This window comes from Ambystoma mexicanum, chromosome 6q (assembly GCF_040938575.1).
Source record: "Ambystoma mexicanum isolate Mex_15411 chromosome 6q, UKY_AmexF1_1, whole genome shotgun sequence".
Lineage (NCBI taxonomy): Eukaryota > Metazoa > Chordata > Amphibia > Caudata > Ambystomatidae > Ambystoma > Ambystoma mexicanum.
Window position 1 is genome coordinate 1,591,892,125 of NC_090937.1, and position 21,871 is coordinate 1,591,913,995.

Genomic DNA, 21,871 nt, shown 5'->3' on the forward strand with positions numbered 1-21,871 from the left:
TCACTTATAAGGAGGAAAAATAGAAAACACAGGGAAAAAGAACAGTTTGTTTTGCACACAGATAGCATTTAGGTTAATGTTCCCCCTGCAAAGTTTTGTTTAAATACAAAGGAGCAATCCTACACCAATGTGAGTAATCGGCAGGATTTCAGGAATGAAATACAATGTCTAGAGTTATAGGCAATCCTCTCTCCCAAACAAGAGAGAAAACCTTATTTTGGCAAATGACACTTTGAAGATGACAGGTGAAAATGGCTTTGTGAAATACTGAAAAAGGGTGCAAAAATGCTTAAATGGATAGAAATTCTGAGAAAAGCAACACTAATCAGGTCCTAACATACATGAGCTATAATATGAACAACAATACACACTTGAGATTAGGATGGGATGGAAAAAGCACTTTGAAATGGGGAAATGACACGTGTAAATGGGAATTTTGCAAATTTGCGTCAAACTTTTACTATGCGATATTGAAGAAAAATGGGTCAAATACATTGTTACGTGTTTTCTAGTTGTGGAGATAGCTTGGGATGTTGGGTATCGGTGAGCGTTGAAATTTCGTTTCTATATTTATAACTGAGGGAGTTATAGAGGTATTAGAGAGAGGCGTTTTTGCAAAATAGGTCGCGAAATGAAAATGAAATGCGCTTTTGAAAATGACAGATGGGTTTGATTACACTATATTATGACTATGAAAAAGAGAATGCCACAGATGGATCTCACAGTAACGTGATCAGTGTAACCAATCCTGTTGTGGATACTCTACTTCTTCCTGGGATTTACTTTAGTTATTCAAAATCACTAGGGAGTTATGGTTTTGGAACACAGGTGAGACAATCGGTGCAAGAAGTATTCTAACAATACTGGAGTTCTGAATTAAAGATGGGATGGGTTGAGATAGGGATAATACAATGCAGATATACTAAGGGTCACTGTTCTTCCTGTTAATACTTACAGAAGGAGTTATTAAATTGGACCGTCCGCTCAGCTCAATGAATTGGATCTGGTCTACCGGTGGCAGGTGTTAGGCAGAAACCTGTGCAGTTCCTTTAGGGACCACTGCAAAAGATTTAGGACTACAGGTGTTGGCAATAAACCCACTTGGTAGCAGTCTGTACCACCCAGATTTACCTGGTAGCTGTGGCTGAGCAGTCAGACTTCCCTCAAGAAGAGTTAGGCAGTATGTAAAGTATACACCATAGGCACTCCGACACAATAGCACAAGCAAACACTGACCAGAGCTTTGGTATCAAGGTATATAATTATTTATTTAAAAGCACACTTATTGAAACACTCCAGCACTATTATTGTAAAACACTTCAAACACAGTTACTATTAATATATGTACATCCCTTATTCCTTATCAGACAAGTCTTAGTTAACACCACTTATTTCCAGACAGAGGTGAGTGCTTAACTATAGATGGCACTCCAATGAGTTAACGAAAAAGGGAGGGGAAAAGGCAGAATGTAGGAAAACACACCACACTAATACTTAGGAACTCTTAAGCAAGGCAAGAAAGTCAAAAGTTACTTGTGAGCCAAAGTCCATAGGCCGGGTCCACTCTTAGAGAGAGCAGGGCACAAATGCACCCAAGATCACACAATTACAACAGGCTTAAAAGTCTTGCAGGGAGTTCAGAAAGGGATTAGATAGGCTCAGAAAAGTTTAGCCAGGGTGTCCCAGGCTAACCCAGGTTCGACAGCCGGGGGCTAAATCTACCCCGTACAGTCGGTTGCAAGGGAACCCAGGCGGAACACGGTACCTTATGTGGAAAGGATCCTCCAGCGGGGGCAGTTGTTCCTGGCAGCGGGTGCAAGTCACGGCATCGTCCAGAGGAAGAGAAGATCTCGACGTGGAGGAAAGATGAAGGTCGTTGCACTGCCAGGGAAGAAACCAGCCGCAGAGTTTTCCGGTTAAAGGTACACCCTTTGTTTCGCGGTCGGGGTAAAACGTGGTATCCCGGTTGCCGGGGTGCTTAGCACAGGCAAGGCGGCCACGAGATGCTCCAGGAAGCAAAAACGGAAGGCAGACTGGTTATCCCCACCAGTCGAAGTAAGAGGACTCTCCGGATTGGAGATCTCCTCTGTCGTTGGGAAGTGGTGAGACGGTTCAGCAGGGCTCCACCGGTGGTGTCGTCGTTGCAGGTTGGCACAGCTTCTCCCTCTTCGGATTCTTAGGTCCTGTGGCGACTTCTGAAGATCCAGTCCCCAAGACCCTGCTTTTATGCAGCAAACCCCCATTCATCAGTCCTAGCTGTCACTCAAACATGCTAAGTGGTGAGCCGGGCGGCTCACCACTGAGCCGACCAGAGCAGAGTGCGACTTGGGTTGCCAAGGCAACACAGTGCAGGGTGCCTAAATCCCCCTCCACCCTTTCTAAGTACCACAGACAGAGTGGCACCACTTGGAGGGCTTCTGTGGAGAAGCCCGCCAAAACGGTGGAACAAAGGTCTCGAATTGGGTTGGGGTCACAGAAGCTAACACAGACGCCATTTTGGAACCGGGTTTCGGCAAAATATACCAACCGGCGATTTTATATTAATTTAATAAACCTGCGGTATGTTCGAGGCTATATTAAAAAGTGGTAGCCTCGAACAATGGGAAAATCCCATAGGGATGTATTCGCGGTCGAATATAAAAAGTAGTTTCCACTGCCACCAGCCAAAACTCGATCAGGGGGGACGGAGACATGCCCCCTCGAACAACAGACCCCGGGGCAATCGAATTGCCCCGACCAGTACGTCCACAATATGATGGTTTGTACTGGTTCTGTTCAGAATTTGAGGCTAGTAAAGTCAATGGTGACTTTACATGCCCTGGGAGACAGTAGTCAGTCCCAGGGTATGGAGTCTATGTTTGGGGGTCACTATGACACCCCTGTGTTACTGCACTGAGGGTGCTGTGTAACACATATCACAAAAACACATGAATCCCTATGGAGTAAAATACCCTATAGCCCATAGAACACATATAGAGTCAAAGAAACACACTCAAATCATGTCCAAGAGTGAGGGTTAAAGAGTCTCACTCTTGGCAGGAGAAAAAAATAAACCCCAAAAATCCAGCAAAGCTGCTGGGGGACTCACTAGGTTTGGGAAATTAGCCTTTACAGAGAATTCTCCCTAACAGCAGGGCAACTCTAGCGGCATTGAATCAGCAAGGCGGTTCTGGTCAATTGGACTGCACCTCAGCCTGAATTTGGAAGGTCCCCTTCTTGGTTACTGGACACGGTAGATAGCAGGATGCAAGTCATCAGCGGGCCTGCCTTAGTGGTAGCAAGCCAAGCTGAATCAGAATTAAATCCCTTCAAGTTTGGGAGGTTTGCAATTGGGTCAGGCTAGCAATAATTTTGCAATGCTAGAGTCTGGATTCTGCAAAGAAATCTGGATCTTTCAATAATTCTGGAGTCAGCTATAAGTTGAAGAGTTCTGGAATAAGTTGCTGCGCAGACATCTGGATGGGTTCTGGAATCAGTGTGTTCTGGAAGCAGTGTGTGTTGTGTAGTGAAACTTCTATATTAATACATTACAAATGCCAACCCCCAGTTTATGGTGTGGGCAGAACTTCAAAACACACCCCCATGTGTGTGAGTGTCTACTGGCGTGTGCTTTGTCCTGGTTGGCAGTCTAAACGGAGCTGTCATCTTATGACAGGATTTAGGAACTCACCTGGATTTTTACCCAAAACATATTTTGGACAAATGTACATTTCTACCATTATGTACCCTCATACAATTGTACACATATACTTTATACTCGATTATCTACATTTACATTCACTTCCCATCTTTGTGAGAGCTGTATTGGTCATTCTATGGATTTATATGAATTGTACCCATAACACTTCGGATTAATCATTTCTAATTTGATACATCTCTGGGTGCTGATCAGGGGATCATGTACATACAATTTTAAGCTTGCAACATTAATAGTTTTGCCACAATCAGTGTTTTAGTGTATCTTTGGTTCCTTATGTAGTACGAACTCCTACCACATCTTCAACTGTCTAGCATGAGTTAAGATTTATAAGTTTGTATTTTTCACTTGTCTACTTATTTTGGATGTCATGTTAAATGTCATAAAGTTCTGAAGCAAAAACAAGTAATTTCCATCCAGTCCAGGTTTTTTTTCTTACTTCCAAATGAGCAAATGGCCAGTCCTTTGAAGTTCACTGAGAAACCTCTTCCACATCCTGCCCATCCTTGCAGAGGTCAATGCTCTGCGTGTCCTTGTTCTTTGGTAAGCTAGGAGACAAATGTCTGAGGCTTCCTTTGTTTTCATTATGCGGGAACCATTAACAGTCATTAGCCTTCCTGTTCTCAAGGAAGTGTCAAGCAGTGAAAGGCCAGGCAAGCAGATCAGAATTACATAGTGGATTGGTCCCAGACTGGGCCCTTTGACGTTAAAGTTTTTTCATTTCCCATATAAAATATAAGCACAGTTTATAAAGGAATTAAACATTTTAAAAGAATTAGCCCTTCACCAACAGAGGTGATTATTGCCATTTTAATCAGGAAATAGAAACACTTTTAAACTGGGTTTGACAGCTAATATTCTGATGTAGCTGTCAGTCAGTGAGGCCTGGATTCCTCTGACTGCCTGGAGAATCCATGATTTCAGCACACTTTCCTTTAAATAATTCACTGGGGAAAATGACTGAATTTAGCACCAATACAGCACTTTAAAGGTTGCCATTGATTAGGAAACTATATTTAAGGGCATTTTCGGATTTTAGCCCTTCTGTGACCTTATTTCAGGTGGCCTTGACAGATGACAGCAGCGATTCCTGTTTTTACACCAACTTTGCCTGTGCGTGTGGCAGGATGTGCAGCTCTTTGGTGGTTTATGCACCATGCGCAATTTTTCAGATTTGGCGCGCACAGGGTTATTTCCTCAATTTTCTTTCCCCATTGGCAAAGGGGTGCAGTGTGGCGTCATGGCGTGGATAAAAATACTCCACAACCCTCAAGCGAGGAATCCTTGGTGACGGTGGCCTGCGGAGTGGGCGGACAGAAGGGCTTGCCCCTTCGTAGGTTGCAGTCTCTGGACCACCAAGTTAGGTTTGGGTGGAGAGATGAGATGGAGGAATGTTGATCAGCTTGGATTGAGAGCCCTGTGTCTGGTTCCATGAGGCCGCGAAGTGCAGCTGAATCCTCCTCATTCTTAGTCTTGTGTGCGGGATGGCTAATAGGACTGCTGCCATTAGACCGAGGAGATGTTGGGTCCACAATGCCGAGGTCACTTCTCTGCTGAGGAAGTGGGTGGTCGCCCTCTTGATAGCCAAGATTTTGTCCTCCGAAGGAAATACCTTCTGGGAGCCAGTGTCCCAGATGAGGCCCAACAATGTCAGAGTCTGCGTGGGTAGCAGCTGCAACTTCTTGAGGTTGTGTGAAAAGCCCAGATTGTGCAGTGTGTTCATAAGGGCATGGGAAGAGTGGTGAACCGCTTCCGGAGATGTAGCCCTGACGAGGCAGTCATCAAGGTATAAGTAAATGTGGAGGCCCTGCTCTCTGAGGAGGGCCGCCACTGCATTCATGAGTCTGAAGACCCTGGGGGCCGAGTTGAGGCCAAACGGAAGGACATTGACCTGAAAATGATAGCCCATGATCCTGAACCTGAGGAAAGAACGAAGGGGGTGCTAAATCAGGACGTGCATGTACGCGTCCTTCAGGTCCAGGGAGCACATCCAGTCTCCCTTGTCCAATGTCTCCGCTATAAAAGCTGGTGTAACCATCTTGAATTTTTGCAGGAGTAAGGAGAGGTTGAGGGTGGAAAGGTCCAGCACAACTCTCAGGCCCGCCTGGTGGTTCTTCTGAGTGCTGAAAATCCTGGAGTAAAAGCCAAAGCCTCGCTGGGAGGCTGAGACCTCCTCCACTGCCTGGCTCTCTACGAGCGACCGGATCTCTGCCAAAATAGTTGCTGATCCAACTTGTGGGAGTGGAGAGAAGGGGAGGAGAGTGGAGGGGAGGTGAGGAGAGGCTGGGATAGGGAGGCAGTACCCCATGGATACTACGGAGAGGAACCAGGGGTCCGCAAAATTTGGGTGCCAGAAATGTGCATGGAGAGCAAGCCTGCCCCCGTCTGGAGACACGTGGACCCGAAGGGGCGTGTCGTGCCTTCTTTCCCTCGGAGGCTGTCGCGGAGAAGGGGGACTGGAAAAAGCCCTTACTTCCCCACCCTCATGCCCACTTTTTGTTGCTTGTGCCGGTTCTGAGACGGCGAGCGGTCCAGCTGCCTGGATCTCTGTTCCTGGAAGCCTCGGACCCCTCCGTACGCACAACCCCTCTCGGAGCGCTGCTGAGATTGTGTGTACGATTTGGGCGTGGTCTTTGTAAGGATGGATAAAGACTTGGCCGTTTGTGAGCTGTTTTTCTTTTTGTCCAGCTCTTCATACGTGGAGGGGTGGAAGAGGCCCCCCCTCTCGAACGATAAAGCTAATATGCGTTCCTGGGGATCCGGGTTGAATTTTGTTGCCCGGAGCCAGGCTGTCCTTCTCATGTCCATGGCAATGCAGATGGCACAGCCAAAGGTGTCAATATGGCCCACTGTGGATTCCATGAGATCATGCGCCACAAGCTTAGCCACGGTTAGCCCCGCCTTACAGCGTGATTGGCTTTGGCCGGGAAGTTCCGGAAGGAAGTCCGCAATTTCCCGCCATAATCTTTGGTTGGCGGCAGCCAGCTTGGCACATGCGTTGGCCTAAAGAAGATGCAAGGAAGCGTTGGAATAGAGTTTCTTGCCGTGCGCCTCCAAGATCTTCTCCTCCTTGCCTAGCAGTGCCGCAGAGGAGGCTGAGGACGACTGAGGCTTGGAGTACAGTGATGCCGCAGCGATCACCGAAGAGTGCGATTGAGGATGGGCCGAGAGCAAGAGTATCCCCTCCATCTGCCTGTACTTGGCATTGATTGACCGGCTGGACTGAGTGGGGTTTGAACCTGCCCCTCTTGGCCAGGGAGACTACATCGGTTTGCAGTGAAATCCCCGTCCTGATAGAGGAGTGTCGCATGAGGACTTCAGCCAGGACCCCCTCTGCCGGCTGCTCGACCTCGGGCAGGGGTAGGCCCAGATATTCTACCAGCCCAGCAAGATGTTTGTGGAAGGCCCTGGCTGAGGATGGCGTGTCAGGATCCTCCTCCTCATCCATATCCTGTGGATCTGGGTGATCCTGTGGAGGAGGAGGAGGAGTAGTTGGCGCCAGAGGCTGGGGTACTGGGACCGTGGCCGGAAGCTGAGGAAGCGGCGGAGGCTGGTACGGAGCCGCCTGAGGAGTCGGCTGGGGAGCCAGAGGAGGTGGCTGCGCTGGGGCCTGGGGCGTCAGCATCTGTGGTGCCGCTAGCATTGCGGGAAGAACTTCCCTGATGGCGTCTTTGATAACTCCCATCTGAGGTGACTTCATGAGGCCGAGGAACTTCTTGAAGAGTACTTCCTCACTGGCCGACGAAGTGGCAGGGCGGTGCTGACAGGGTAGTGGGGAGCTGCTGGAGCTGCTGCATACCCTGTCCATGTGGACGCAAAGGAAAGCTGCCCTGCGCAAATGAGGGGTAGACTGTAGGCCACGTACCTGGTTGAGACCAGTCCCACCTTGACACTCGTCTTCGCCGAATTCATGGAATGGCGTCGGACGAGTGCCTCTTTCTGGCGCAGTGGCCATTTTGTCGAGCTGCCTGCCACGTACCTGTGACGTGTTGCTCGGCCCGCTGGACCCGGCCTCCTCCAAGACTCTTGCGTGTGGATCACAAGGCCTACCCTGCTCCTTGGGCCTAGGCCCGGTAGGTGTGACACCCTCAACCCGGGGGTCGGTAGAGCTGCGTTTAGCCCCCTCGGACGTATTGCCGGTATTCGGGCATATCCATTCAGCCATGGTGTCGGTACAAGGGTGGAGCCCCTCAGGTGAAGACCCGGTAAAAGAACCTTTTCGGTCCCTCAACACTGCCACTGGGAGGATCCGAGGATCCCTCGACCCGAAGACCGGTAGCTGCAGCAGTCTCAGTGCATGTGCTGGTAGAAGGACCTGACCGGTCCCTCCGAGTGCACCAGAGTCCCTGGGAAGGAGTCTCCCTTTCGGGGTGCGATGGAGAATATCAGCCCTACCTTGACCCTGGTTCGATGCTTCACGAAGTTCCTGAGATCCGCTGGAGGCGACTACTGGCTAGTCTGTTCTTCAGCGCTTTCGAGGACAGCGAGTCACACCCTGAACAAGATTGCCAACTGTGGTCTGGGCCAAGGCAACGTTGGCAGAGGACGTGGGGGTCTGAAGTTGGGGAGTGCCTGTTGCAGGATGGACACCTGCTGAACCCTGCAGAAGTCTACATGCGCCGTGGAGGAGCGTGACGCCTGAGGACCGAGCACCTGAATGATAAAAAGACAAAAAAGAAGACAAAGAGAAGAAGTGCGTGGAATTCCATGGCTGAAGCCAAACCCAGGAGCGCTGGTGGATTCGGCCTGTTCCCGTCTACGCGGAAAAGGGGACGTAGGTGTGGCGGAGTCAGGGCAGCGCATGCTCCCTGGGCTGCATCCTCACGCGCCTCTAAATTTAAAGGGGAAGAAGGTTTTTTCTGGTGAATAAGGTTCCGTCTCCCGTCCCTTGGAAGGGACGCCCATACAGTATGGAGGAATGGGGACGGGACGTAAGAGTATGACTCTAATTAGGGGGATCCAGAAGTATTTGCCTGCTTAAGAATATTTGTGGTATCTTGTTTGTTGTAACAACCTTTTCCTTTTACTTTTACCCACGTCTAAAAGTATTCTAAATGCCAACAGTAAGATATTCCCTAGCACCCTAGTTATTGAAGTCACCAGTTGGTGTAGGTTGTGTCTGTGGGCCATCCAAAAAGGGCCTTTACTGATTTAGAAACTAAGAGTGTACAGTTTTGGAGTGTATTTGTGTGTTGCTTTTATATGCTCCCTTCCGAAGAAGCCTTATTCTAACTGACTGATAAATTAATAATTGTTTATTAAAGAAACCTTGTGTGTAAGTGTTTATCTGAATACTGGTCACTGTGAATCTCTGTGTAACTCCCCTACAGCTCAAATTGACACCTGTTGAGATAAGCATGGCTGCTCAGCCACACTACCAATCTGTGTAGTACAGACTTAGACCAACGGTTGGGTTCCTATTACCTGTAGGTCAGGGTTGTTGTAGTTCACCTAAAGATCACTGCATACAATCTTGCCTAACACTGGGAGGCCGGCTGTCCTGAAAGCTATACATCGTTAACATGGGACACCTAGTTGGCAAAGTTCCAACATCTGAACCACATATGCGGCAGGTTCTAGAGGAATAGGTAGTTTTAACCATAGCACCCAGTTGCTCATTGGTCGGATGTTGGTTAAAGCGCCTTAGGTTACAGTTCCTAATACGTTCAGTGTAGCAAAACGGCTTATTAACAGGATTACCTTGTCGTACATAATGGATAAAGGTAGATTTAGTGGGCAGCCATTTCATGTTATTACTTCTTTCCCATACTTCCAGTTTTTTTCTTTTATTTGTTTGTATAACAAACCTATAAGAAGAGGAGGGGACAAATCCTAGTGAAGTATGGCAAGACACAAGTATACCAAAACAATGCAATCCTAGCCCAAAATGGAAACACCCTGCCTCTCTTAGGCATTTGGGAGCATTAATCCTGTGTCCTACATAGATTGCAATTCACTGGTTTGTTTTTTTTTTGATTCTGATGGATTCTCTCCACATGTTTTTTAGTCCATCTGTTGCCATGACCTACTATTTTCATTATTGATCAAAACCATTATTGCATATATCTCCTCTGCATCCAAATGTATATGTGGCTGTGCATGTTGGATTACAATCTCTTTTAAATTAAAATAATTAGCTTGATCATCCTCCAGTGAGACGAATATAAGTGTGTCAGCAGCCTGGTGATTGACAAAGGGTGGTTATCCTTTTTAGTTTATTTCAAATATGACTCTAATGAGTTTGTGCCTATGGTTATATTGTGGCTTGTCTATTCATCTAGTATCTGATTGTTGATGTTTCATTTAGAAACCTAATCATAGTTCTTTTTTAGCTTGTCCATTGTATGTAAGTCCGCTTTCTTCATCATATTCCACAGGTTCCATTTCAGGAAGAATCTTCGACGGATTATCTCAGGATTGTATGTCCGTGATAACTGTCACCCGTTCAAGGCCAGCCTGCTGATCTGGATTCAGATTCCAATGTGGGTCTTTGTGTCATTGGCACTGAGGAACTTCAGCATACCAGGGGCCAGATTCGGAGGTGAGCATTTTTACTTTGTTACCTTTTATTAGTACCCGGCGTGGGCGCAATCAGAATGAAAGAAGCATTCTGATTGGCCCTCGAATCGAGGGATTCTCGGCCGGGATTCCAGCCGCCTTTTCCCCGGCAGGGGGTGTGGGGGGGCGTTTTTGTCCCTCGAGGAGGCTCGAAGCGGGGCCATCGGCTGGAGGCTTCCATCGCCCCCCCGCTGGGGACCCATGTATGTTTTTTTTGGGGGGGTTCCTCCTCCCTCGCAACCCCAACCCCACTTACCTTCTCGTCTTTTTTCTTTTCGGGAGCGGACACGCTCGGACCAGAAGTGCTCCCAGTGCGTCCACTCCCGATGGCCGCCATGGAAGGGTAAACATTTTGGGAAAGACAAAAATGCTTTTAGTGCCCCGGTCATGCAGATCTTGCGGGCCAGGGTACTAAAAGCCAAATGACCCTCACAGTGGGGGCATTGCCCCAGGGCCTTCGTTATAACTATGGGCCCCGGGGCTCGGGTCATATTGCTTAAATACTTGACCTCAGTATTGTAAAAAGATGGGTTTCAGGTGTTCATTAAACATCAAGGTGATATGGTATGAGGTCATCTTGATACTTAATTAACATGTTAAAAATCCTACAAAACATCATCACATAAATTGAACCTTTGGGTGCTGTCAGGAGGGTGATAGAATGGGCTGTGTCAAACCCCCCCCCCCCCAAGCTATTGGATGTTGAGCTAGGAGGAGTCAGCCTCACTGAAAGCAAGACATGCACAGTGAACATTCCCTCTTCATTTATTTAATTAATTTATCTATCTATTGGAGTTTTTGTTCAGTGCTGGACCCAGCCTGGGGATTTCTGAGCACCTTACAAGGTTCAAAGATTAAAAAGGTGGGAAGTGAAACTGAAGTGACACAATATTTTCAGGATAGGAAGATTAGAATATATTAGTGATTCACAAAGGTCTGTTAGAAAAAACATTAAGCAAGCCAATGCATTCAATTTCCAGAGCAATTTACTCGCCTTGCATGGGCCCTTAACTTGGGCGGTGGGCCTTTAACCCCGCCTATGTGTATATCGCATAATTATTCCACAGCATTCTGCCAATATGCTGCATTAGTTCAACACCGGCGCTGTTGAATTCCCCATAAAGAAAACACAACAAAGATGTGAATAAACATGACCGGTTAGAAACATGTATGGGGGAAACACAAGAACTGTCCAGTGATATAATATAGTTAGTGACGAATCAGTACTTCAGGGGAGGCTAGACACAAGAATCCAAAGTCTGCCATTCACATTGTCATCATGTGACTGTGACCAGAAGGCCAGAGGCATCTCAAAATCACATGAAGATGAGGTCCAGGGGTCAGTGTCTGGCATGAGGGGCAGATGCCTGCTGGCTATGATTGGAAATAAAGTGCTGACATGACTGTATAAACTCAATGGTTGGTGAGGCTTAGAAGAGGAAAGATCAGAAGAAGCTGTTGAGAAAGAGGCAGCACGCCGACAAGTGTGGTGTGTACTAGGGAAACCAATGCATACCACATACCAAAGCAAGCTACGATCAAGCAGAAGGAGTGGGGGATGATCACAGAGCATGTTGAGAACAGAGAAGGAATGGTGAGAGTGTCAGAGAGTAATATAAGGACAAAAAGAGAAGAGAGGCAGGAATTAAGATATGAGAAGTGGCCTTCAGAAAAGGACAGAGTACAGGGCCAGAAGAGATCCCCTAGAGAGAGAATCATATATTATCCTATGGTGGAAGTGGGGCCATCAACTACAGTAGCTGGAGCAGCAGGTATGGGAGTACTAGCATGAGGGAAAGAGCAAGTGGTGATGCATTTTTTAACATGTAGTTTACAACTCATGTGATACTGAAATATTATTATTGCATTTATTGAGCGCGAGCCGAGCTTTGAGAAACAACAGAGCGCTTTACATATGTACTGTTGTGTACAGAGTGCTTTTCACAGGTAACGACAGAACAGATATACAGCGGGGGCTAGGATACAAAGGGACACAGTGGAGGGATAAAGCTGTACAGCGTGGTGGATGTCGTCTAGCAAATCAGGTGGTGCAGGGGGGACATGATGGCTTAGGTGTTGAGGCAGAGACTCTCCTTGAAGAGGTGGGTCTTGATTTCTTTACTGAATTATCGGAACGTGGAGCCAAGTCTGATGCTGACGGGGAGGAGGTTCCATAGTCTTGTGGCATAGACAGAGAAGACTTGCTTTCTGCTCCTTTCTTTTTTGCAGTGGCGGATTTCAGGTCTGCTTGTGTCCTGGCTTCTGGTGGTGCGCTGTCCGCCGGAGATGCTGAGTTTCTCCACGAGATAGCTGGGTGACTTGAGGGTGACTGCCTTACAGATAATGCAGCAAGACTTGAAAGGGATTTGTGCATGCAGTGGGAGCCAGTGAAGGTCGATGAGGGCCGGCTTGATGGCGGTCGTATCGGCGTAGACCCGTGATGAGGCGTGCACCTAAGACACTTCTCAAGGACACAAGGGAGGACTTCAAGGAGGGCATTGCCCCCATCCAGGTGGGATAGGACCAGTGCTTGGACAGTGGATCCAAAGCTTTCTGGAGGTAGGAATGGCTTGACTTTCTACAGGAGGGAGAGCTGATACCAAGCTGTCTTGAGTTTTCTTAGCTATGTGTGTCTTGTAGGAGAGATGTTTGTCGATGTGGAGCCGGAGGGGTTTGGCGCTGGAGGTAAGCTCGGGGTTGAAGCCCTCAAGGTACATGTTTGAAAGCTAGGTCTGTATGTCTGGGTGTGCTGCGTTGTGGGGGAGGAGTAGGAGAGCTCTGAGGGGCTCCATGTAGAGATTGAAGATCACTGGGGTAATGATGGAACACTGCGGGACTCAACAGGTGATGGGTAGCATTGGTGATCTAGAAGAGTCCATCTGAACAAACTTCAGGCAGTTTACGAGGTAGTACTTGAACCAGCATAGGACAAGGTCGCTGATCCCCATGCGCCAATGTAGGTCGTCCGTGAGCACCTGGTGGTCTACTGTGTCGAAAGTGACCAAGAGATTGAGTAGAACCAGTAGGCAGATTGGCCATCATCCAGGATTTTAAGGGCGGTGTTGACAACTTGTCTCTGTGCTGCATCTGGGTCTGAACCTGGATTGATAGGTTTGGAGGAAATTGTTGGTGTTGATGTGTTTCTGTAGTTGCGCAGCTACCGCTTTCTCGATCTTCCCTAGGAAGGGAAGAGGGTTGATGGGGCAATAGTTACACAGGTCATTGTGATCCGAAGTGTGTTTCTTTAGTAGAGAGATGATTTGTCCTGTCTTCATGGTCGATGAGAAGGTGTCTTAAGTAAGGGAACTGTTGATAATTTCCAGGTAGAAAAGGAGAACTTCTGAGGGCAGGGTCTTGAGGATGGATGCTGGGAGGATGTTGTCTGTATATATAATGAGCCTTTGAGGGCGGGCAAGGTTTCTACCAGGTCCTCTGTAGAGAGTTTCTTGAATGTTGTCCATGGTGTGGCGATTTAGCGAGGAGGGATGTGAGGTGAGTCTGTGGATGCAGAGCGGGTGCCTACGTGCTGGCGAATCTCGCTGATAGTGCCAATGAAGGAGTTGATTGCAGTGGATTTCTCGATGTGTGGTATGGCAAGGTTGAGTAGCGGGTTGACAGTGCTGACCGCTTTGAAGAGGGCTCTGCTTTTGTCTGCTTCGTCTATGATCTGCTTGTAGAAGGCCTTGGCTGCGTTTATTAGTTGTCGGCTGGTTGCTTGGAGTTCCTTGAGGAGCGCCAGGTCGGATGTTGTTCTGGAGCAGCGCCAGGCTTTCTCCTGTTTCCTAATGACTCTTTTTGCTGAAGTTGATTTCTTGCATGTACTAGTGTGCTGACGGTTTCTGTTTGCAGGTTTGTTGTTTCAGACGTGTGTGTCTGTCGATGGATGCTGAGAGGGTGGCGTGGAGTGCTTCTATTGGAGAGTCGCAGTTCGGTTGGGGATGTTAAGTCCATGTGAGGTGGAGGTTGGCAAGGTCTTTTGGTACGGTGCAACCCGGAAGTTCTTGAAGGACCTGAAGGTTTGTCGGATGTTTTCTGCTGGGAGTGCTTCACTGTGGTGTTGTGCAGGATGTTGAAAGGAACGGCCAGGTGGTCATACCAGTCAAGTGGTAGAGGAGCGCTGTAGTTGAGGGAAGGCAGTATGGTGATGATTAGGTTAAGGATGTTACCTTTCTCATGCACTGGGTCTTTCATGTGCTGTGTGAGTCTGATGGTGTCGAAGAGAGAGGAGAGCTTCTTTCATCGGTTTGGTGGCCTTGTTGTCTGGGAGGTTGAAGTCTCCTTGGAAGATGATGTTGGCGTGTGTGAAGGACATGATGGTGACCAGGTCGGTGAATTCTCTGATGAAGACAGTTTTGGGTTTGGTTGGTCTATAGATGAGATGTAAGGTGACTGTGCCTTTCGGGAGAGCGGGAAGTGGCAGCAGAGGATAGAAATCTTAAGAAGAGACCTGAACATTTAATGGTAATTAAGTCAAGTTGCCAAGTCACTTTGAGCAGTTATTAAGCGAGTGAGTGTTGATGCAGGCTGGGGTAAAGCCCATCATAGATGATAAGAGCAAGTGTGTAGGAAGTTAATGTTAAAGGTATTTATATAGCGCACCGTCACCAACGGAGTTGGTCTCCAGGCGCTCAGGCTGATCTGTAAACAAAAGGTGGATGGGGTGGGTTAGTGGGTGACGAGGGCGTAGGAAAGTGATAGGTGGTGTACTGTTGGCAGCTTCAGTTCGGTTTTCACTGTGCGCTGAGCTTGGGTGTGCAAATAGGATCGAAGCGGGTCCTCACGTGCTGTTGTTGCGATCTATGTGTGAGTTGTATGTTGCGGTATGGAGAAGTCTGTGCGGTTTGCTGTGAGAGAGGTGGTTGTGTGGGTTTTGTGTGCATTATGTAAACAGTAATTACAGGTTTTGGTAAGTGGGTTGTATGTCTCATAATCCCTGTAGTTTAGTTTATGTATCAGGTAGCCATATTGGGTTGGTATATTCTCTCTCTTTCTAGGTTTACTGATTGTCTAGGTTCTATGGTGATACTGTGGCTGGTTCAGCAGATTAATTGGCATAGTACCCCTGGTTTGGTGAGCATTGTTCCCAGATTGATAGTGATGTTTTATTGTTGTGGTCTATGATGTTTTATTATGAGTGGTGGTCTATGTTCAATTGAGTCTTGGTTGCCGCCTCGCGCGAAGAGTTCATCTGATCACTGGAAGAAAAGCCAACAGGAGGAGTTTTTTCAGGCAAGCTCTGTGAATGTGATTCTCATCAAACGAGTACGTGGGCGGGCAGCTGATGCACACGGAGAAACCATTGATTCACTAGTTGGAAGGCCACCTAGTGAGTGTTCTTCCGGCGGGTTTTATCAGCGCCCTTTGACCTGGTCCACCATAAAGTTCTGTGTAATCACTTGACACTGCTGCCCATTTCTCCAACAAAGCTTCTGAATGGATTCAATCCTTCCTATCCAACAGGACAATGAGGAATTTCGTGCCGTTGGCTTCTGCCGAGCCTGCCCCAGTTCACTGCAGTGTTCCACAAGGTTCCTATGTGTCCCCCACCTTATATAACATCTTTACCTAGCCACTGTTTGACCACCTAGACATCTTCGGTGTCAACTACACTAATTATATAGATGACGCTCAACTCCTCATTCCCATATCAGGCTCCTACGACGACTCTAATAGACTTAATGAAACGTACCAAATTATTCAGGCATGGATGGCTATCCATGGCCTTTGTCTTAACGACAACAAAACCGAGTTACTCCTTATTGTCTCACAGAATCAACTAAAGAAATTAGATGACCAATTTAAATAATTTAACATTGACAACATAACCATCAATGTTTCTAAGGAAGTTAAAACGCTAGACATCTACCTGGATTCAGCCCTCATGCTAACAAAACAAGTAAATGAGAATACCTCAGCGGCCGCCTACACCTGAAAGAGAACTCATAAATGCCTGTAGACCCTTCTCTCATCAGACAGTTGCATTAACTTGACCAGGACTCTCATAGTATCCAGACTTGACCATTGCAATGCCGTCTACTTTGGGACTAACAGTCGCAACTTTAAAAAACTCCAAGTTCTACAGAACAATGCGCTGAGAGTGGCTTTCAACATCCTGAAGACTTACCACATCTCAGCTGCTAGACGCAACGCCCACTGGCTCCCGGTTCAGGACAGGATTGTGTTCAAAACACTATCACTAACTCGCAAGTGCCTCTCCAATGTAGCTCCAAAATATCTAACAAATTTACAAAACATCTCAGCCATAGACCTACCCTGTCCACCCATGCTCACCTCCTAAGTATACCTAGATTCAAAATTCAAAAATCAGGAGGCAACAGTATCCCAGTCCAAGCCGTGAAACTCTGGAACCCCATGCCCTTGACATTAAGAGCAGAACCATCCTACTGGACGTTTAGAAAAGAACTGAAAACCTGGCTTTTCGCGCAAGGGCGGAAAGTCATTTAAGGTCCACGCCTACCTCATTGACTGTACTGCCATGTATTGCCTTTCATATTATGTAATTCTATGTATGGCCTATCACATTATGTAATTCTATGTACCCACTGCACTGTAATGTCTTTCTAACTCTTTGCACCCACTGTATCGTAATGACTAATTCCCTTCTGACTCAATCATTAAACATATACTATGGAATGAAGTCTAGATCTCAGGCCAAGTCTAACAGAGGGAAGAGAGAGTTAATGGCCAAGAATGTCATTATCAAAACCTGTTGGGGAATCAAAGTATAAGATCAGCGTTTTGCAAATCTGATATATGTTGCGCCACACTGTCTTACTAAAGATTTGGGTTAAACTGATGTGCATGTCATACATGCCAACATTGTGTGACCAAAAATCTGTAGGAATCTTAAAGTTTCAAAAATAGTCAGACGAGGAGGTAATGATAGGAATAGGGCGCCGCCACGGGTGCATTCAATGACAATGAGGTGCCGGTTACGCCTTCTGCCACCACGCCAGCTCGGGGGAGCCCTTGAAAGACTCCTCCGAGCTGGCGTGGTGGGGGGCTAATGGTGCCTTTTGTCAAAGGCACCCGCGGCAGAGGGGCGCGTTTAGCCCGCTGCCGTGAGTGCCTTTTACATCAAAAGCCTGCATGCTGCGCCTTCTCCCGCTATGCCAGCTCGGGGAAGCCTTTGAAAGACTCCCCCGAGCTGGTGTGGTGGGGGGCTAATGGCGCCTTTTGTCAAAACCACCCGCGGCGGAGGGGCGCATTTAGCCCACTGCCGAGGGTGCCTTTTACATCAAAAGCCTGCATGCCGCGCCTTCTCCCTCTACGCCAGCTCGGGGAAGCCCTTGAAAGACTCTCCCGAGCTGGCATGGTGGGGGGCTAATGGCGCCTTTTTGTCAAAGGCACCCGCGGCGGATGGGCGCATTTAGCTCACCGCCGTGGGTGCCTTTTACATCAAAAGCCTGCATGCCGCGCCTTCTCCTGCTACGCCACCTCGGGGAAGCCCTTGAAAGACTCCACCGAGCTAGCGTGGTGGGGGGCTGAAGGCGCCTTTTGTCAAATGAAGCCTTCCCCCCCCCTCTCTTCCTTCTCTTAAGAGAGAAATTGGGTTTTAATCACAGAGTACTTGGTAAAACGAGAGCATAAGCCTTAAATATCCAATTAGGTAATGTATCAAAATACGTGTGTGAATATCAATCTTATAACATAGGACGTGTCTATCTAAGTTTTAAATTTAATACACTACCAACACTAGAGCTTGGAAAAATATACCTAAAATAAATAGTTGCTGACTATGCACAATTGGGAGTATTGAAAACCTGAAAAGCCTAATCTTATTCTGCACCGGAGCTAATGGGCTAAAGCGAAACATCCGGAAGGGCCGCGCGTGCCAAATGTGGCCCTTCCAGATGTCATTTATGGCCCTCTAAGTCACCTGAGTTTAATAATAAAGTGTTGGCTGTACTGTAGTAAATTTTTGTCTTTGCATCCTGAGGCCTATTTAAAACATAATTTAAGTCTCATAATACAAAATCAAAGTGGTAATGCAGTGTATCGCGCAGGTTACAGTTAAAAAAATAGAAATAATGCATTAAAATAGCCCTTCAAAACACGTTATGTGGGTTATTTTCTTGTATTATTACTTTTTTACATTTGCGGACCGACACCCCGACCATCTACTCATCCCCTCATCTACTCAAACTGCACTGAATCTGCAGCTGGGCCACTCACCAATCTCGGTCCTTGGCCCAGCCACTCTCCCCTGCACTGCCTCCCTGGCAACCCCTGCACTGTGGGACTGTCTCTGTATCCCTACAGCCCCCCTTCCCAGCACTTGTCTGCACCTACCTTGCACTTGCCACCAGCTGGCCCTTATTATTTATCTTGTATTCTACTAACCCTGTACTGCACTTTCCCCTCTCCCTTTCGCCCTTGCACTTTTCCCCTCCCCCCACACCTGCACTTGCGCGATCTGAATGACACCTGGCCCAGTAAGATCGTTGTCTCTGTCTTCCCTCTGTTCCCCCCATTCCTGCCTCGTCGCGCCTTGAAACACTTGTGTATAGGCGTGTTACAAATGCCATATCATATCATATCATATATACCCGCAGCGGAGGGGCGCATTTAGGCCACCGCCGTGGGTGCCTTTTACATCAAAAGCCTGCATGCTGCACCTTCTCCTGCTACGCCAGCTCGGGGGAGCCCTTGAAAGACTCCCCCGAGCTGGCATGGGCAAAACATTTTTTAAATAAAAATAAATTAAAAAAAATATAAATAAAATCAGTATTTGTTGCCAATAAATCGGTAGGCGGTAGGACTGCTTAAAAAGCGGTATCCTACTGCCTAAATCGGTAGGGTTGGCAAGTATGGTATGTTGGGACAAAGTCTTATCCAATGTCTGTGTCTTGGGTTACTCAGATTGAATACATGTTGGAAAGCGGAGAAGGAATCCAAGAGAGACTCGAGTATAACAGAAAAACAAGCTCCAGGGATCTTCGCAACCACTTTACCCCGCTTTACCTAACACAGTGGCAACACGCTGGTCTTGGAAGCAAGACCACGCAGAGCAACAGAGGTTCGAATCCCAGATCGGTGCTTAGAAACCAAACTCGGGTACGGTATTAGGCGCGTTATATAAAAAAAAAACTTTTTGTGAAATTATTTCCACACCAAGGTCAGAACCAACGTGTTAGAGTAGATTTCTCTTTCTTGTGTGAAATTTATGTTGAGTCCCCCAGCAATGTTTTGCTGGACACTTGGATTGTTTGCTAATTCTCTTGGGAGAGTGAGAACCTTTTTCTCCACTCACCTTTCACTTTGTGGTTTTCCTATTTGGAGTCATGCTTTCCTCCAACTTTCTGGCATATACATTTTACTAAAGCAGCACAGCACACCACCAGTGTAGTGTTGCTGGGATCTCCTAGAGCTTGCCCACTATTGTTTCTTTATATTCCTGACTATCTTATAATGTTAAACAAATAGGTGATGATTGGAGGTTTTGAATTAATCATAACAACGGGCACAGCTTTGGGCAACCCTCCAAAGCATCATTTTCAACCTGCCAAGCCATTACAGAAGGGAAAAGGCCATATGCAAATCAGGTTTGGTCGCACCCAATCACATGCAGGAGGGATGTGACCTAGCAGTTCAGGCTGGACTGCCACTTGCTATACTGGTAGTTTATTTTTCCCTATACCTCAGTGAGTGGGAACCTATTTCCACACTCACATAATCATTTACTCTTTTTATGGGTGTCATTTTCAAGACTCTCTATAGGTTCCTTTTAATTTTATCCTCTTTGACAACATTTGGTATATACCTTTTTGTTGGTACAGGGTTGCCGCTTGGGCTTCCCCTTTTCATTCTCTGGCTAACCTTATGAGAACTACAGTTCCCACGGATAGAAAGGATATTTTATCCTCCACCTTGTTTTTTTAGGTGAGACCAGCACATCCCACCTGATGTGGAGTGCTGGGGAGAAACAATGTATCCCCCTGCCTCATTTTAACTGTTACATTTCTGTTACAGGGACAAGCCTACCTTCAATGGCTAGTGGCAGTGAACCTTTTTACTAATTCGGTGCACCTTTACCGTTGGCCGTTTCCACAGCCGTGGCACCGATGGTTACTCATTTTACCAAAATGCCTTTTGCCATTTTAGTGTTTTTTGTCCTTTCTTGTTCCTTCTCCTGAACTCCAGGGCAGGAAAATCCTTTGTGTCAATTTTATCTTCAGCTGGAGACCTTGGTCAAGCCTGCCCAGGTACCAGTGTGTCTGTAAAGACAGGAAGTGAGGGAGAAGTCCAAAACTCGGCAGCCTTTTGTCTTCCAGCCTGCTTGCGAGAATCCAATTCAAACTGGGAGGCTGGCTGTCCTGAAAGGACTGCCAACCCACCCCGCCCCCAACAAGTTTTAATGTTGCAGGTCTGTTTGATTGGCTGGCTGGCTTCCTGCATAAAAGTCAGATCCTCATCCACTGGACCTGAATCCAAAGAAGAAAATTAGATGATTTCCAGCGACCTGAGAGCGTGCTGTGTACCCGGAGCCTGCTGTAGCCCTTCCTTCCAAGCGACCTGGTGACTCCGAAAACAACAACCCCGACCCAGAGCCTGGTGACACCCACTAGACTCAAGAAGACCTTAATTTGTGAGCCATCCCACGATGTTACAGCAACCTTGCGAGGCTTGCATTACCCCAATACCTTTGGACCTCGAGCCATCGGGCGTTGCACAGTCTGAAACTTTGTGGGACTCCTGCTGGAACTCGGAGATGGAATTCTAGTCTTTGAAGTCCGCTAATCGGAGTGCTGGACCGGATTAGCAAAGCAAATCCAATTAGCGATATTCAGTCTTCTTTTGGCTCCTGAAAAAAAGGCGTCAATTCCACAGAGCTGCATCCACATCATCCTTAAGCCTTCCCAGTTGATCCCTTCTGCAAACTATGGCAGGATAGTGAACCAGGGATAGTAGAAGTCTAACAGAGTGAAAGAGACCGGATCAGGGCACACCAGGTGAACGAGGAGGAGTTCAACTGCATCTTCTTCATGGCAGTACCTGGCAGGGATGTTTACCAGGTCTGCCTACCTGAGCCACTGGAAAGGCTCACAGCAAATGGTGTCTGAGAAAGGCCAGGGGAAGGGAGACCTTCTCCCTGGTGTGTTGAACTGCCTTATAAAGCCTGGGAAAGCACAGGGGAAGGGAGACATTCCCTGTTAGGTAGGAATTGAGGGAGTCACATTGTGTGAGACTACACAACCCATATCTGCTTGGTATTTGGTAACCCACCTTTTGGTACACGTCTGTACTACACAAGGTGGTAGTGTGACTGAGCAGCCAGGCCTATATGTGAGCTGTAGAGCTGTACAAATGAAATCCGTAAATACATGCATCCAAGTAACACTTACACTCAAGGTTTCTGTTATAAATGGTTATTCATTTAATTGACATCCATTTTTAAATAAGCGTTCTTTAAAAAGGCAAGTCGTGTAACAATGTAAATGTACTTTAAATTACTTTTCAGAACCAAAACAAATTAGTGGATAATCTTTGGATATTCTAATTACACAATTCCTACACCCTGAGGTGACTTCACTCACAAGGACAGTAATGGCATTTATATATCACACTAGATATACTTTGCAGATTCTGAGGTTG

General features: G+C 47.2%; 1 protein-coding gene across 4 annotated transcripts in view; it reads left to right on the forward strand.

Moving 5' to 3' along the window:
- Positions 1-21,871, forward strand: part of COX18 (cytochrome c oxidase assembly factor COX18) — a 150,261-nt gene that overhangs the window by 75,843 nt on the left and 52,547 nt on the right. For all 4 annotated transcript variants that reach the window (XM_069632320.1, XM_069632322.1, XM_069632319.1 and 1 more), the window contains one exon: positions 10,075-10,238. In XM_069632320.1, the coding sequence (XP_069488421.1) occupies positions 10,075-10,238 (164 nt within the window). The remainder of the gene's footprint in view (positions 1-10,074; positions 10,239-21,871) is intronic.